Here is a 17,496-nt window from a genome sequence, read left to right on the forward strand (position 1 = left end):
CAATATGTATGCAAAATAATTAACAGTTAACTTTCTATTTGTGTTAATTATGTCAATATTATGATTAATATTGAAGATATATCGGGCGAATCTGAGAAATTTGTTTGACTAATTAAATTAGGCGTCTTTTTTATTATTATCAACTTTTTATGATTTTATATCCATTGGCATACGTTATATTAAAAAAATAAACTGAAGGATAGCATCTAAATTAAAGACAATTGTCAAAAGAATGCTCTTTGCCAAACCAGTGAGGAAACGTTCCGAATCTGCGAAAAATTATTCGCGAACTTCTTGAGTTTCATCGCAAGTATGTGTTGGTAAACCTTACGTGTCAGGTAAAAGTCACGATGCACGACCGCATCGACATTTTTCTCAGCAATTTCCCTCAGAGCCAGCAGCAAATCAGCACGATCGGTATCGTTACCCCACAGGCCACAGTTCAGGAGATACGCGATCACAGACAGACGGACTATCTAGATAAATACAATTTATTGACGTTATTAGTCTGTGATTATGTCGCAGAAGCTATTGTTGTGTTTCTTTCGTCATTACGTTATAGAGAGGGATAGGCAAGATTTTAAGATACGGTTCTTGTACAACTTTATCTTCGAGATGTCGGTTTAATTGTTATCTTGACAAAATTAATAGTCTGCATGGTGTTAAAATGTTGAGCTAAACGGACTAAACGGGCTGCCATTTATGATCTTTTATTCTTAATTTGTTCGTTTGTATTATTGTAATAATAAACTATACGCTCACCAGATATTATATGTCAAGGTATAGTAACAACTACACCACTTAGAGAGCCTTATACGCATAACTACATATATTTTATGCGATCTTTGTTTTTTTCCCTATACTTAATCCGGTAACCTTGACATACTCGTATCGTATATCGACGGCGGCTGAAGAAAACTGGCTACTAATCGAGACTTTACGATACCTCCGGTTTAAAGTATCAAAAATATGACCAAACGTATAAGTATTTGTGACGTTTTCAACCAAAAGGTACCACATTGTCACTTGTCGATAAGGTTGATTTCGAATTGAAGCTATATGGAAATAGCGCCTTATGGACAACCGACAATAGGTACCCTTTTGGTTGAAAAGGCGCATTTACGCATGTGCGACTAAATTTGGAACGCTACCCTTGAACGCGTCCGAAGCTAAAGGTGACGTTCGGATGTAAACTGCGTTGTTGCCGCCGCTGTATCTGTCAGTTTCCTTAGTAAAATGACTAAGGAATGAACGTCATACTCGCGGCAGTAATGCGGCGACAAGCGTTACTAATTTTATCAAGGAAATTGACAGATAGTAATCCAGCTGTGGTTGACATCCGATCGCCGCGCCCGCACTAAGTAATTACCCACTTTATCTTAATTCGGCATGCTGCAATTATCTCGCTTGTGGGCTGTGGGCGATGCTATCTTACTCTAATTGCTATACATTATTGAAAATATTGAAATAATTTTATTGCACTATTTGCAAACTAGAATCATCGGAATCGGTAAATAAAGCTACATAAAACTTTTAATGTCATAGGCAGCAAACTAGCAGACAAGTTGCTTTGATTGGAGAAGAGTCACTTAAGCATCGCCAATCTTTGAAAACCGTACGTACACTCAGCAGCAGAAGTTGCTAAGCGGGCGAGGTGTTCAAAATTACCTTGACACGCTCTTATTCTCTTAACAATAATATCGCGTCAAGATCAATTTGAACACCTCGTCCGCTCAGCAACTTCTGCTGCTGACTGTACTTCTAGAAGAACCGCAGGTCATGCGCAGACTTATATGGTGTTGGCATATTTTTGTAGACACTTAGACAGTGGAATAATAAATGCTTATCTTATGGAAATACACCACATTGCTAAATAGGGTGCAGATATTCCTATTTGTCCCCGCCCCACGTGTCCACCGCCATACGTAAGGCGGAGTCAGATGGGAATGATTCATATGAATGCACCTATTCCTACCTGTGGCTGGCGGGACAAACAGGAATACACCCTAAATAGGGCTCTAATGTAGTCTGGTACAGTAGTTTTGTCAGTAAAAAAAATTGAAAAATGTAGGCGCGATGGGTCAATTTATACATAAATTTCGCGCTTTTTTCTACTGCCAAATTGGTTTGCCATAAAATATATACGTTAGTCTTGTGTTAAAAAGTCCTGCAACGCTCGCTACGCCTGGGCAAGTGTGCGCGGAATGCGGCCGCGTTGTGCAAGCGATGCGCCGGCGCACCCGCGCTCACCTGCGCGCGCGCGGCTTCCGCGTGCTGGTATTGCCAACACGGTACAAGCCCGAATTGAGAAAGACGTTGCGGCTGATGTAAAAATCGCATTCGACAGAGATTTGTTTATAATATTACCTATTTAGCGGCAACAGAAATACATAATCTGTAAAAATTTCAATTGTCTAGGTATCACGGTTCATGAGATACACCCTGGTGACAGACAGACGGACAGACGGACAGCGGAGTCTTAGTAATAGGATCCCGTTTTTACCCTTTGGGTACGGAATCCTAAAAACAGATGACATAAAATATAGAATTAAAGCGTGTTACGTTTCGATGCAAGGCAATAAAAATAAATAGGTAGGTATAACAAAATTTGGTGTTTCTCATTTTTGACAAAAACATCATTATTAAAATATTTTTTTTTTGTTCAAACAGCATTCGTGACGCTCACTGACGCTACGCTAGTACGCTATACAGGAAAATTTGGTGCGTGGGTCGCATCTCTGCTTATCATGCGCCGCAGTGTCCGCAGTGAGATTCCACGTTTAAACTTATTTATCCCTAATTATCAACAGTCGTATCGATTCTCTTTTCTTTGGCACGGACAATAAACATTTGGCAGCTGAGCCAAGTAAGTTTTACAAAAATGTAGAAGTGCATTTTCGTAGCACGCAGATGCAATTTATGTGAAAAGAATTCGATTAAAAAGTGCAATAGCTGCATCTGTTTTCACCTGTCAGTCTTAACTCGTAAACAAACACATTTGGCGAATAGTACAAGACAATGATACCTATTTAGTTGTAAAATTATAATTAGGTAGATATTAAATTCTGTCAAGCAAATGGTTTAATTAAATAAAAAGCAAAACTATTGATTTCGTTTTTTAATAAATAAAATATTACCAAGTAATAAACTATAAGGATAAATAGAGAGATATAGCATAAGCCACGAGCGAGATAATTGCGACATCCGAATTGAGATAAACTAAGTAATTAGAGCGCTCGCAGCGATTTAGTGCGCGCGCGCAGCGATTTACCTAGTACGGCGCTTCGGGCGCGTTCGGGGGTAGCGTTCCAAAACGATTGCACGTGCGCGGATGTTAAATAATTTATTGTATTGTATTTTTTAGAGGTTATTTTTTCTTTTGACAGGAATATACGTATGTCCAAAATTTGAGTAGGTGAGTTTGATTTGTTGTAATAGCATAGTGTTATACAGCGAGTAAAAGTTTTGCATGTAAACTTCTCCTCGGTCTAATTTCTTTGTATTACAATTTCTAGCAACAAAACAGGTACCAGACATAGATATATAATATATGTTACTTCATAGAGTAACTTATACTAGAGAGGTACTGTCATAGTAAATTTTGTAACCCCATTAAATTCACTGCCATCTGTCGACACACTTTAAAACTAAACATGAAGATTTAAAAAAATACGTTAAAATGTATTTAAATATGGATAAAAAAAAAAAATTATTTACATTAATTATTTTTATATGATTTTGACCCATGTTCTTTCACTGGTATGCGTTAAAATTATAAATAACAAACGAAACAGTCAACGCCCTCTATACGAGTGTAGGCCAAAACTAGTGGCGCCATCTGATCGAGAGTCAAATTTTCGTGATTTTCGAGGCACGTTTTTTCCTTAGACTGTATCCATCTATTACGGAGTTATATCTATCTTTGGTTACTTGAATGTTCATATTGTTCATGTTTCATGTCATATTTCATGTTATTTACAAAATTGTCGCACAGACTCGCAGCTATCGTTACCGCTGTCGCTGCCCATCAATCAATCAATCAATCATTTATTTATTTATTTCTCATCATTTATTTAGTTCGATTGAACTCGTAGCTACACATAAGTGTCAGCCGCGAATTACGGGTCAGCGACAATGAGTACTTGTACGGTCTCTTAAGCCAATAATGGGGCTTCACTGTGACTCATCCGTGGCGTTTCCTCACTACTACTAAGTATATTGTTGTCTTAGGACTGTTAGGAAATCTGAGGGAAAACATAACCCTTCGGGAAGGAAGATTTTGCTGAGCTAAATCATGCTAAATAGTTATTGAAGCAGATATGGACAAAAAAATCGGTTGCACTGCTTGGAGTACCTGACCATATTCCGTGAATTTAATAATCAAATCTGAAGAATATGATGCAGATATCATGTAAATTAGCATACTACCTATATAAAAATACAGATATACAAATCTCATCTCCATGGCAATTTGTCGAAAAATGCTGTCAAATTTAACTCTGTGGGGATCCACTAACTTTTCTCATCCTTACACAACTGCACTGAGAATGCACACATTTATGATTATGCTATTACCGTATCGCGTTGCTAAAAATATTGACAATATAAAAATAATAACAAAATATCTACTTACATTCACAGCAGGAAACTGGTAGTTAATGTTATTAGACCAATAATTTACCCAAAACATGCCTCTTAACCAGACAAGCAATTTGCCTGTCCCAATCTTTGGCCAATCTGCATATTTCAAAGCGTTATTGCATTTAACTGCTTATTTAAACAAATGCACGTTTCCGTTCGATATTTAAATGTAAACGGATTCGTTTTCGAAATCGGCTACGTTCGAATTATCATGTCAGTTCTGTAAATTTCTTTATTGGTTATCATAATAGGGTTGGCCGGTCAAAGTATTTTAGTGATAGCGCCGGCATCAGTTTTACCTGTCAATCCTACCAAAGATAGATATAACTCCGTAATAGATGGATACAGTCTAAGGAAAAAACGTGCCTCGAAAATCAAGAAAATTTGATTCTCGTTCAGAGGGCGCTACTAGTTTTGGCCTACAGTCGTATAGATGGCGTTGATGGTTTCGTTTGTTATTTAACAGTTTTAACGCATATCAGTGAAAGAACATGGGTCAAAATCATAAAAATAATTAATGCAAATAAAAAAAATCCTTTATCTATATTTTAATACATTCTATCGTATTTTTATAAATCTTCATTTTTAGTTTTAAAGTGTGTCGACAGATGGCAGTGAATTTACTGGGGTTACAAAATTTACTATGACAGTAACGCTCTAGTATCAGTTACTCTATGATCCTACGAATAGTGTCAAATACTTGTTTTCTTTTTTGGTATCAAAACTATATCCCGTTCCGTCAGGTTTGCTAGCATTTACGATTCCGATTCATATACTTATTTTTATACAAAATGGCTTCCATTACGTCACGCGCATACAAATAAAACGTGACGTTCCGGAACGACTGAAAACAACTGGTAAATACAATGATTTTGTAACTTGTTACAATAACAGTACTTAAGAAGACTCAATTTCTTATATGTATTTACATTTTTTATTTGACAACGCAGGTAATAATAAACTATACCTGACCTAGTCTGTTTTCCTAACTTCTAAGTAGGTACAGTCGAAGGCAAAAAATATCGATTCAGACTATTCCAGACAAATGGCTCAAAAATATGTGAACACGACTTTATTGTTAGGTGTAAGAGCGTACACATATTTCTGAAACTTTGGGAATGTATATATATTTATGCCCTTGACTGTATTGCCAGGAGGAAATAGATTGGAACGCTCATTTGTTTCTTGCATAGGAAATATATCTATGGCGGAATACCTATTTTATATAAAAAAGACTATAACTATAGTTAATATAGGTAAGAGTTTTTTTAATAAAACGTTCCAGCTATTCAATAACAATATGATAATTTAAGTCACTTCAGCAACCTGCTGCAGATGTTTTCCTGATCACACCCACTTGCTTTCCTAAGTACCACGCCAGCTTCATCATTAAACACAATCTTGACTTATTAGTCGGCGTCACGTGGCCATTCGTCATAAGCTGGCGAAGGCACCCACACCGGTGTTTGATTCCCGTTGGCTACTGAGGCGAATTCTCAAGCGAACCAGCAGGCGTAATATGGATGACTTTATCCATGTGATAAAATAACCGTCATTTTTTAACACCGCGGGATTGCATATTAAATCACATTTACAATCGGGTCTATCGCGAATTTATTTTGTTACCTTAATTTACCGACGTTTCGACATAGGTTTCACTGGTTGTGGTCGCGGCTAACTGACGTCCCAGCAAAATGTCAAAACAGAGATTTGTGTGACTACCCGACCAAAAATGTATTTAAAGACGTCGTCGTAGTGTTGTCGGACTATTGACAATTATTAACATTTATGTGTAGTAGGTGGTTTGAAAATGTGATGTCTACCCCAAACTTTAAATACACTTTTCGTCGGGTAGTCACACAAATCTCTGTTTTGACAAAAGCTGGGACGTCAGTTAGCCGCGACCACAACCAGTGAAACCTGTGTCGAAACGTCGGTAAATAAAGGTAACAAAATCTGATTTAATATGTGTTCCAAACGCGAAAGTTTTAAATGTTATACCGCGGGATTGAATGTGACGGAAACCGTTTTATCACGCTGTCACGTAGACAAAAACGGTCATCATAAATATCTATGTAACGCTTTGGCGTAAGCTGTAATGTTATATAACTTGATTCAATAAATAAATAAATATACGTACTGGGGGCCTTGACAAGATGACAACCGTACATCAACAAACGCGAAACGATGAAAGATTATCAAGATGACAGATGCTACAAAAAGTCACGTGAATATTTCCATACATTATTCATGTTTCAATTGACTTCTATCAACGATAGTCCTTAGCTAAACCCTCTGTGCTTCTTGTACAAAAAAAAACTTTTTTGGTGTTTTCTTAATAATAATCGTCACTTAGTCCAGTAAGGAAATGGTACTTTTGGTATGAGAAATTAATTCTCCGGCGCGTCACACAAATAAAGTGACAATCCGGAAACATTTATTAGACGCAGGAAAAATGAATTTTAGAAAGCAATATTCGTAGCTTTATTAAATTTGATGTAGTAGTGTGACGTTATATTTATAGTGGGTTATTTTACTTTAAAATCATTTATAGTCGATCATTATCATACATATTAAATCACATTTAGAAACGGGTGTATCGCGAATTTATTTTGTTACCTTTATTTACCGACGTTTCGACACAGGTTTCACTGGTCGTGGTCGCGGCTAACTGACGTCCCAGCAAAATGTCAAAACAGAGATTTGTGTGACTACCCCACGAAAAGTGCATTTAAAGTTTGAGGTAGACATCACATTTTCAAACCACCCACTACACATAAAAGTTAATTATTGTCAATAGTCCGACATACAACACTCACAACATCCGCGCACACATCCGAAGATAGACTTTTGATAGACAACTTTTGGTTTATGAAGCTCAATCCACAGTGAACTTCATAAACCAAAAGTTGTCTCCACTGAACGCCATTATTATCCTCGAGTTGTGCGAGAAGCGATTATTGAAATCAAGAAGCTCCCCAGAAATTTTAATAGGGAAGATGGTTTTAACTTATCGGCAACTTGGGGACCAGTGATCCAGAAGTTAAAGCCAAGGGATCTATCTTCGGATGTGTGCGCGGATGTTGTGAGTGTTGTGTCGGACTATTGACAATAATTAACTTTTATGTGTAGTGGGTGGTTTGAAAATGTGATGTCTACCTCAAACTTTAGTAGTCACACAAATCTCTGTTTTGACATTTTGCTGGGACGTCAGTTAGGCGCGACCACGACCAGTGAAACCTGTGTCGAAACGTCGGTAAATAAAGGTAACAAAATAAATTTGCGATAGACCCGTTTCTAAATGTGATTTAATATGTCTTCAAACCGCGAAAGTTTTAAATGTTACATTATCATACAGGTTTTAAGCATTCGACTCGCCTCTAATCTATGAGTAATAACTGCAAATCCCTGTCCTAGGTTCCGCATATCGTAACTCACGCAACCTCCTTACCAATAGTTTGTCATTTAGAAATGAACCTTATTTCATAGGTATCAAATTTGGTAACGTAGCTGTGTGAGACAGATATGAGGTTGGGTAAGTTGTTGTTTCTCATTAGCTCTCACATTAATTTATAACCTGGGTTTACATATGCATGCGCAGCCTTCGACGACTTTGAAAGGCGTAGGGATGGGACTGTTCTGATATGATTATCCTATTCATTAATTTGTAATATGTTTTGTTACAATGCAGTACAACTACTTATTTACTTACTCCATTGGCTCAGTGACCCAAAATGAGACTTGGTCTCCGACACAAGACAGCGACTCTTTTCTCGGCCCCGTGCGACCTCTCGCTAATAGGTACAGTAACTAGCAAGTTTTTTTTTCGTGAGGTTTTAAAAGTACCTATAGCTAAAGAATGGTATACGAAAACGTGCATGTTGTTCTCTTAGGGGCGGTTGTACCAAACCGTCTGTGAATCTTGGTTGGACTTGGTTAAAATTTGCCCAGCTGCTACCGCCACAATTAGCACTGATCAATTCGTTGATTGCGCATGGCAAGGAACCATCAGTTATGTAGTGATGAAGTATACTAAGAAGTCGATTTTAAGCAGTATGCCCATGTAAGATGGTCGAGCACCTAATCCCTACAATACCGTTTTAACAAAAACACTGATAAAAATGAAGTTACATAATAGCATCGAATACGTACGTAGGTAAAAAAAATAGTGACGCAGTAAAAGTGGAAATTGGTTTTGAAATGTTTTTTGTGGTCAAACTATGCTAAGCAATCGCAGAACAACACTAGACTTACTAGACTGTAGGTGTTATGAGCCCTTACGAAGCCATAACTCAGTGTTTGTTCCTGATTGCGGCCACATTTCACCTCTTAATGTCCGCTGTCCCGTTTAATTTGTATTTCCGAGGGAATTGTCTAATTAATTTATACTGTTCCTGTAAATGTCATATGAATTAACGTAAATTAAACTGAGGGTTTGATTAAGGGTCTCCCCAGATATATCGACGCGGAATCGGCAAAACCTGATAGGAAAATTTGCCGATTCCGCGTCGATATATCCGGAGAGACCCTAATACATATTACGAAGTAGATCATTTCTGAGGTTTTAACATAGTTTTGTTAAGATGCCGTTAATTCTAGTTTTAGGAAGTTAAAATTCTATCAGTAGAAGAAATGTCAATAAAGTAGGTTTAGAAAAAATCATCCATTTCCACTTCATATCACATTCGGAATATTTTTATTTTCAAGTTGGACATTACGAAAAAACAAATTTTTGCCATTGTTTTAAAATTGTTAAACTTGAGGAAAATTGGTATAAATCGAAAATGAAAAATAACTCAAATAAAACCCTAAAAGATTTTGGTTTTGGTTTTAAATTATTAATGACTCAAATAAATTGTTAAACATAAGTTCAAATGCACGCCTTGTCCTCAAAGATGTATATTATTTAAGTAGACTCGAATCAGAATCAAAACCACAGGTAAAAAAGTGTGTACCTAATTTAAATATAAAAAAGTTAACTAATTAATTTCGCTTATAAATTCATTATTTGAACCAAAATGGCGAAAAGATTGAAAATAACAACATAACCCAGTAGGCCAGTATCTTTATTATTCAGGTCGATATTTACGATGTGTTAGATTGTATTGAATTGTACTATTGTACTGTCCACAACAGACTGGGCCACACATTCATATCCCTTAATACCATAACGTCCTATCTACATACAAAACCAGTAAGACATAAGCCTGTCCATAAGTTGTCCATTGTGATGTTTTTAAAAGGCTGATTTCTATTAAGACTCGTTCTGCGGTTAAGACGTTTTGGAATACAGTTGCGGCCTAATTTATAGGGCCCTTTCACACTTAGCTCGTTATCGGAACAGGAGCCATAGACGCGGAAGTGTGGGTTACTAGACTTAGTAAATTATGGTGTACAGTCAATGGCAATTATCAGGTCGTATCAGCGTAAAATCTGGGCTGGAACTAAGGATACAAAAATGTTTTTATAGTTAAGGTTAACTTTTTTTAATACCATAAAGAATAATAAAATTGCTATCATCTTAAAGAAAAACGGCGAAAAACTGATATTCCTTACCAATACTTTCACTTTTATTACTATAAATATTTCATTTTGTGACGCGTGACAGTAATATCAGTTACATAACAGTACAGTGACAAATGACATAAGATAAGTGTAAACTAACCATACTTTATAAAACAAGTTTACTTTACATAATATTATATAATTCTCATCGCCCATTCAGCGCGGTAACGCTTCCAGTGTTATGGGGACATTTGAACCAGGTACAATTCGTGACACTTAAATTATAAAAAAAATCGGACAAGTGCGAGTCGGACTCGCCCACCGAGGGTTCCGTACTTTTTAGTATTTGTTGTTACAGCGGCAACAGAAATAAATCATCTGTGAAAATTTCAACTGTAGCTATCACAGTTCATGAGATACAGCCTGCATGGTGACAGACAGACGGACAGTGGAGTCTTAGTAGTAGGGTTCCGTACCCAAAGGATAAAACGGGACCCTATTACTAAGACTTCGCTGTCTGTCTGTCTGTCACCAGGCTGTATCTCCTGAACCGTGATAGCTAGACAGCTGAAATTTTCACAGATGATGTATTTCTGTTGCCGCTATAACAACAAATACTAAAAACAGAATAAAATAAATATTGAAGTGGGGCTCCCATACAAGAAACGTGATTTTTTTTCCGTTTTTGAGCGTAATGGTACGGAACCTTTCGTGCGCGAGTTCGACTCGCACTTAGCCGGTTTTTTAGACATAACGCAAACGCGAAAGGGTTTCTGAAAAGTCCGGAAGATGTGCAAGCCATTATCGCGACTACTCCAATATGGTCATGCAATGTGTTCGTAACATTATGGGAGTCAGACGACTCGAATTGTGTAGGAACGCCATCTAGTTTTTCTGGTATAGCTGAACTTCCTGCTCATGTCACTCTAGCATGCTCGTCGTAGCAATATTTATTATTACGAGCCTATTGTGTCCCACTGCTGGGCAAAGGCCTCCCCCCTCTTCTTCCACTCCTCCCGGTTTTGAGCTACATCTAGCCAGTCGCTCAAAAAGGAGTCCAAGTTATCACGCCATCGCCGACGAGGTCTGCCGGATCCCCGGTTTGACTCAATAGTAATAACAATAAATAAATACATATTTGGGGACAATCTTACACAGATCGACCTAGCCCCAAACTAAGCAAAGCTTGTACTATGGTTAAATACTAGGCGACGATATAGATACGTATATATGTAAATACCTACTTATATACATAGATAACAGCCATGACCACAGATTTAATATAAACGCTAGGTGACGCAAACACAAACAACAAGACAAGACAAGACAAGTGCAGGACATTGATATGCACGTATCAGCTATTTTAAGCTGCCTGTGCATTCGTATATAATAATAAATACCATGGGATTTGTATTGAAACTTTGAAACCAAGCGTGCCGACTTTTTCATACAAAATTTACGCATAATATAATTTTAAAATTACTTATCTATGATAGGAAATATGTTCTTGCCTTTGGGTGCTCGCAATTTTTGGGCTGTTGCAGTTAATTATCAGCATTTTTTAAGTTTTCACGGACGTCCGGCTGCAACAACTGACGCGCGTGGACTGTAAAGAGCGACGGTCAACCTCGACCCTTGGTCGGGGTTCGGACACGCGAAGTAGATGCATTTGCGTCTTCTATGGTATATTTACACAATTGGCGACACAATTGGCGACAGCTCGCATAAAAGAAACAATGGCTTTTGTTAAACAGAATAAGATTAGGGTCTTAGGCGTAAAAATCATTTGAGAAAATTCATACATGTAACGATATATTATTAGCTTCGGGACTAGGTCGCTCTTTGCAAATTTGTCCTATAATATTTAATTATAAAAAAGTAGTAAATAATAAAGGCTGTTTACGACTAACCTCGTGAATCATGCTAGCCCCGCGCATGCGCAGGTCAACGAAGCGCGCCTGGTTTTTGCGCGCGCGACACCTATATACGGTTTGTATTAAAATTCATGCGATCCTTACGATGTCAACTATTATGAATATTTATAGTGCCAGGAACATGCAATATTTGATACCCATCGCTGGTTTTTTAACAAGACACTATAACACAACAAGTGGATATCTCTATAAAAAGACTTCGCTAGTATTACTCTCTGTCTATTGTTTTCTACAAGCTGTATCTTTTACTGAGGTGTGCCAATAAATATTATTCTCTTATTAAATCACTGAATCACATTTCTATCGCGAATTTATTGAAACCTGAAACTGAACTGTTTTGGTGAATCCTGTGTCGAAACGTCGGTAAATAAAGGTAACAAATTAAATTCGCGATAAACCCGATTATAAATGTGATTTAATATTTGTTTAAAGCGCGAAGGTTTAAAAGATTATTCTATCTATCTATCTCTCTGGTTATTACTCTATTATATTTACCCTCGACAAGATTTAATTTTTCCTTTTTTTATTTTTTGCGGATTTTCAGTTTCACTAACAACAGACGTTGAAAGTCGACCGATCGATGTAAACAATAAGAAAAGATTTCGCAATTACAAACAATTTTACCATGAAAATACCAAAACACATTGTCAAAGATGCAAGAAAAATTTTTTTGAATACAATAAAACATTTACATTAATGAAAAGGACGAAGAATTGCGTAGCATTCCAATAAACAATGTTTTGAAATTAGTTATCGACATGACCGGTGAGTACTGACATTTTATTATGTTATTATACAAGCTTTTTTATTTATACTTGCAATGTACCTATAATTTGATCCACTGAAGCTGAAAATTTGCATACATATGTAAGTTGGGTGACATGCAATATTATGGTACCATCGAGCTGATCTGATGATGGAGACAGGTGGTGGCCATAGGAACTCTGTGATAAAACAACGCAACCCGTGTTTGGATATTTTTTTTGGAATTGTCCCGATACTCCCGATGAGTATTAGTTGCCTGTGGAAAGAAAAGTACAGTAATGCTAAAAGCTTGTACCAAAACTGATTTTTTTGGCAAAAACTAATTATATATATAATTATGCAGATGTTATGTAAGAAAATGATTCCCAAGTCACAAGAAAAAGTATTGACAAGTTCGTTTAAAATAAAATCGATTGGTAAGAATGACTAAGGTCAGTTTTTGCCGATTTTGCGGAAATCGTTAATATCATTTCTGTTTCCTTGGAAGTGACCCGTTTCATTAAAAACTGCTGTATCGGCATCGGCTCGATTTGGAGGTAGGAGAGAGTCAATGATATCCACTAATAAGTACAATGTACTTACAGATATAAACTTGTAAATGCATATAATTATGCTTTCTTTATTGTGGAATCCAGTGCCTCAAAAGGGTTCGTTTCTGCGGATGAAAAGTGCTGCACGTTCAATATCACTACCAATGTTTTCGTAGCGCAACACTCGTAGCCGATCCCAGCGTTTTCCCGCTTTATAGAGAAAAGCGACTACGAACAGAGAAGCAGAGAACGCGCCGAGCACTGGCGGGCCTATTTTTTTACATTTCTAAATATACGTATCGGAAACATTTTAGGTTATGATTATGAATCATAATATAAAATATTGCTAAATTTTAACAGTTTTGAGCAGGAACGCCCAATAAAAAGCAAAATTCCCGTAAAAAGTACACACATTAAAGCTGCAATTTTAAACAACGACTTCAAATATTCTGTACCATCAGCCGTAAAAGTGCATGGCGACTTTATCAATGAATTCATTCTAATTTCTCCATGCAATTTCGCAACTCACTGTACTTGGAGTCTAATACCTAAACTCTAAAGGAACCGTCCGAATTCAGGATACACCAGCATTACTCCATTAGCAGCAACATCGATTATGACATTTGCGGCAGTAATGTCGCGCCGCATTACTACAACAGTAACACTGCTGTAGTCTAAATCCGAACTGCACCTTAAACCTCATCAAAATACTTGTACAGATGAATAGTTCACACGCTCGCGCCGTCCATTTATTAGGGTGAATGCGCCTGTTAGCGGACACCCGCGCCCTAACGAGTCAATTATCCCGCGTAAGGGGACGGCTGAATTTGTACGCGCTAATGGCGCGAGTGAGATATCTATGGGATTGAAAATGCTGGGACTGTGAAGCTAAACTGTGAACTAAAAAGATTTGGAGTTGCGGAAATATTGGTTATAATATAAATTTGGTTCCTGTTTCTAGTAAGTATTATTCAAATATTCAAAGTACTGACGAAGGGATATGTAGTCTTTGTGTTTGTATTCCAGTTATTAAAATATCCAATCGATCTGTAATTTTCTAGGATAAAATAAAATTTTTACCGAGAGAAGCGAAGGTCTCCGTTTCAGCTTGGGCAAAAATGCATTCGTATGTCCGGATGGTCGCCTTACAGTTACATATTTCTCAACGTGCATTGCTGCTACATAGAGATTAACTCTTTAACAAAATAATTTTATAATGGATTTTTCTTAGTGAAAGGAAATAAAAATGACTTACGTGTTCGTCAAGCGAGTATGTTAACTCGCCATCGTCGTATAAAACGAACCACCTCCGCTGCCATCTCTGCAACAAAAGTAAAGATTACTAAAGTAAGTAAAGAATAATAACTTAGAATACACATTGTCAAACATTTTAGATTAAACGTACATGAATAATTTAGGGTGATTTTTTAGGCCGTTAAAGAGAGCCGTTTAAATTTGGAAAACATATTCTTCAAATGTTGTGAAGATGGACGAAGAAAAGATTTTTGAAGTAAAACTTCTTTAGGCGCGACTAGAGGGTCTCAGATTTTTTTTTCTGGCGGAAGTAACGCTCAGTAGTGACACACACACAATAGGAACCACGTCAAGTTGCCAGCACAGCGATAAACGTCAAAAAAGTTTTACTTCAATCGCGCGTAAAGATTACACGCACACGTTTTTTTTAAAAGTTCAACACCTAAAATTTGAGGGTAGATAGATACGGGAGAAAAATTAGGTTGAAGGCTTTTGTTGTTGCTGCGTCCGTACGCAGGCGAACGCACGCGGATTCCGCCACTACTATTACAGTTATAAACTCATAAATTAAGAGCCAACAGGAGCCGAGACCAAACTCAATTTTGAGATTTGAAAGAGAATATCGTCGTCGCGCTGACGGGGGCGGTACCGCGTACCGAGGGACTATCCCAGTGTGTGTGGTGCACGCACACCGACGCGCACGTTATTTGCGCTCCTCGCCGGCCTCACGCCGCTCGCGTTTTTAGTAACTAAATTCAATATCCTTCTACAACCTGCAATCTAATTAACATTTCGAGTTACAGAATAGTAAAAAAACATAACATAACATGGACATACAAGAAAACATTGTTGTATAAAAACATACAAGATAACGGCTGTTAAATTAATCCAATTAAATATTTTTAAATATGATAAACAAAAATATTAAATTATAGTCGTGAGTATTTTAAAAGTAAAACTCCCTTATACCTTGATTTTAAACAAAGTATTTTACTTATAACTTACTTGGTTCGTATGAATTAGTGACATACCTAATTAAAAAAGAAAGCTATAACTCCCGCGGGAACAATATAGGCCTTTTCCCTTCAGTACACCTGCATGAAATAAGATCTTTTCGAGCAAGCGTCTTGAAAAACAAATTTGCCGCTTTTTTATCATAATAAAGAAACATGTGACATGTGATATTTCTTACTTTGATGTAATTATACAGTTTTATTGATGGTCCGTTTTTTTATTTATGTGTCAGATTTTGATAAAAATAGGTATAAATTGAAGAGCTCCTAATTCTGATCGGAATAAATATGAAACCCAATAAATAAATAAATAATAATAAATATTAAATCAATATTATAGGACATTCTTACACAGATTGACTAAGTCCCACGGTAAGCCCAAGGAGGCTTGTGTTATGGGTACTCAGACAACGATATACATAATATATAAATACTTAAATACAAATAGAAAACACCCATGACTCAGGAACAAATATCTGTGCTCATCATATCATATCATCGAACCCAGGACCATCGGCTTCACAGGCAGGGTCACTACCTCCTAGGCCAGACGACCGGTCGTCGCCCAATATTTTGGGACAATAGTCTAGTCTACAAAAGGTTCAAGGTGGTGAAAAAAATAGTGTAAGCTGTTCGCATAAAAAAAATCCCTTAGGAGGGGAGTGCTGAAACCTTTTTTTGTATAAAAAAAAACTTTTTTTTAAACCTATCGTATACTTCTCATCTATCATACGAAAGGGCTTTTTGAAGCGATTCTGAAAATATACCACATCATTGCATTTTAGCCATTTTTAGGGTTCCGTAGCCAAATGGCAAAAAACGGAACCCTTATGGATTCGTCATGTCTGTCTGTCTGTCGTCCGTCCGTATGTCACAGCCACTTCTTTCCGAAACTATAAGAACTGTTGAAACTTGGTAAGTAGATGTATTCTGTGAACCGCATTAAGATTTTCACTCAAAAATAGGAAAAAAAAAATTTAGGGGTTCCCCATACTTAGAACTGAAACCCAAAAAAATTTTTTTTTCATCAAACCCTATAGTTATCTAGTTAATAGTGGTATCTATGGATAGGTCTTCAAAAATGATATTGAGGTTTCTCATATATTTTTTTTCTAAACTGAATAGTTTGCGCGAGACCGAGAGACACTTCCAAAGTGGTAAAATGTGTAACCCCCCCTCTAACTTCTAAAATAAGAGAATGATAAAACTGAAAAAATATATGATGTACATTACCTTGCCAACTTTTACCGAGAACTGGTTTGAACGAGATCTAGTTAGTAGTTTTTTTTAAATACGTTATAAATCGTAAACCGCAATTTACCTTTCACTCACGTTTCACATAAAAATACATTGTTTAAATTGTGTAATGTACGGAACCCTCGGCGCCCGATTCCGATTCGCACTTGGCCGGTTTTTTCTTAAATTGAAAGAAAAAGAATTTTCAAAACATACCAAGTTTGGGCTCCTCCAGATACGATATGGCTGATTTTTTTGTACAAATGATACGTGATATCCTCATATGTAACCCCAAAAAAGCAATAAAAAATTTATTTAGTTTTTTTTTTCAATACAAAGTGACACAGTTCTACTTAACCCTTTAACTTGACCCCAAACTTGGTGTGTTTTGAAAATTCTATTCGTTTTAATTTACAAAAAAATGGCTAAAATGTAATGATGTGGTATAATTTTAGAATCGCCTCAAAAAGCCCTTTCGTATGATACCACACACGATAGGTTTTTGGAAAAAAATATGTTTTTTTTTTTCATACAAAAAAAATGTTTCAGCATACCCCTCCTAAGGGATTTTTTTTAGAAACTGCGGGTCAAAAAATTTGTTTTGACCTCTTAGTATGC

At 36.8% G+C, this 17,496-nt stretch overlaps 1 protein-coding gene across 5 annotated transcripts in view; it reads right to left on the bottom strand.

The window, feature by feature from the left end:
• Nucleotides 1-17,496, bottom strand: part of LOC134741936 (protein outspread) — a 427,618-nt gene that overhangs the window by 120,466 nt on the left and 289,656 nt on the right. For all 5 annotated transcript variants that reach the window (XM_063674815.1, XM_063674814.1, XM_063674813.1 and 2 more), the window contains exon 3: nt 14,631-14,696. In XM_063674815.1, coding sequence (XP_063530885.1) covers nt 14,631-14,696 — 66 coding nt within the window. The remainder of the gene's footprint in view (nt 1-14,630; nt 14,697-17,496) is intronic.

The sequence above is a fragment of the Cydia strobilella genome, chromosome 6, assembly GCF_947568885.1.
Source record: "Cydia strobilella chromosome 6, ilCydStro3.1, whole genome shotgun sequence".
Taxonomy (NCBI): domain Eukaryota; kingdom Metazoa; phylum Arthropoda; class Insecta; order Lepidoptera; family Tortricidae; genus Cydia; species Cydia strobilella.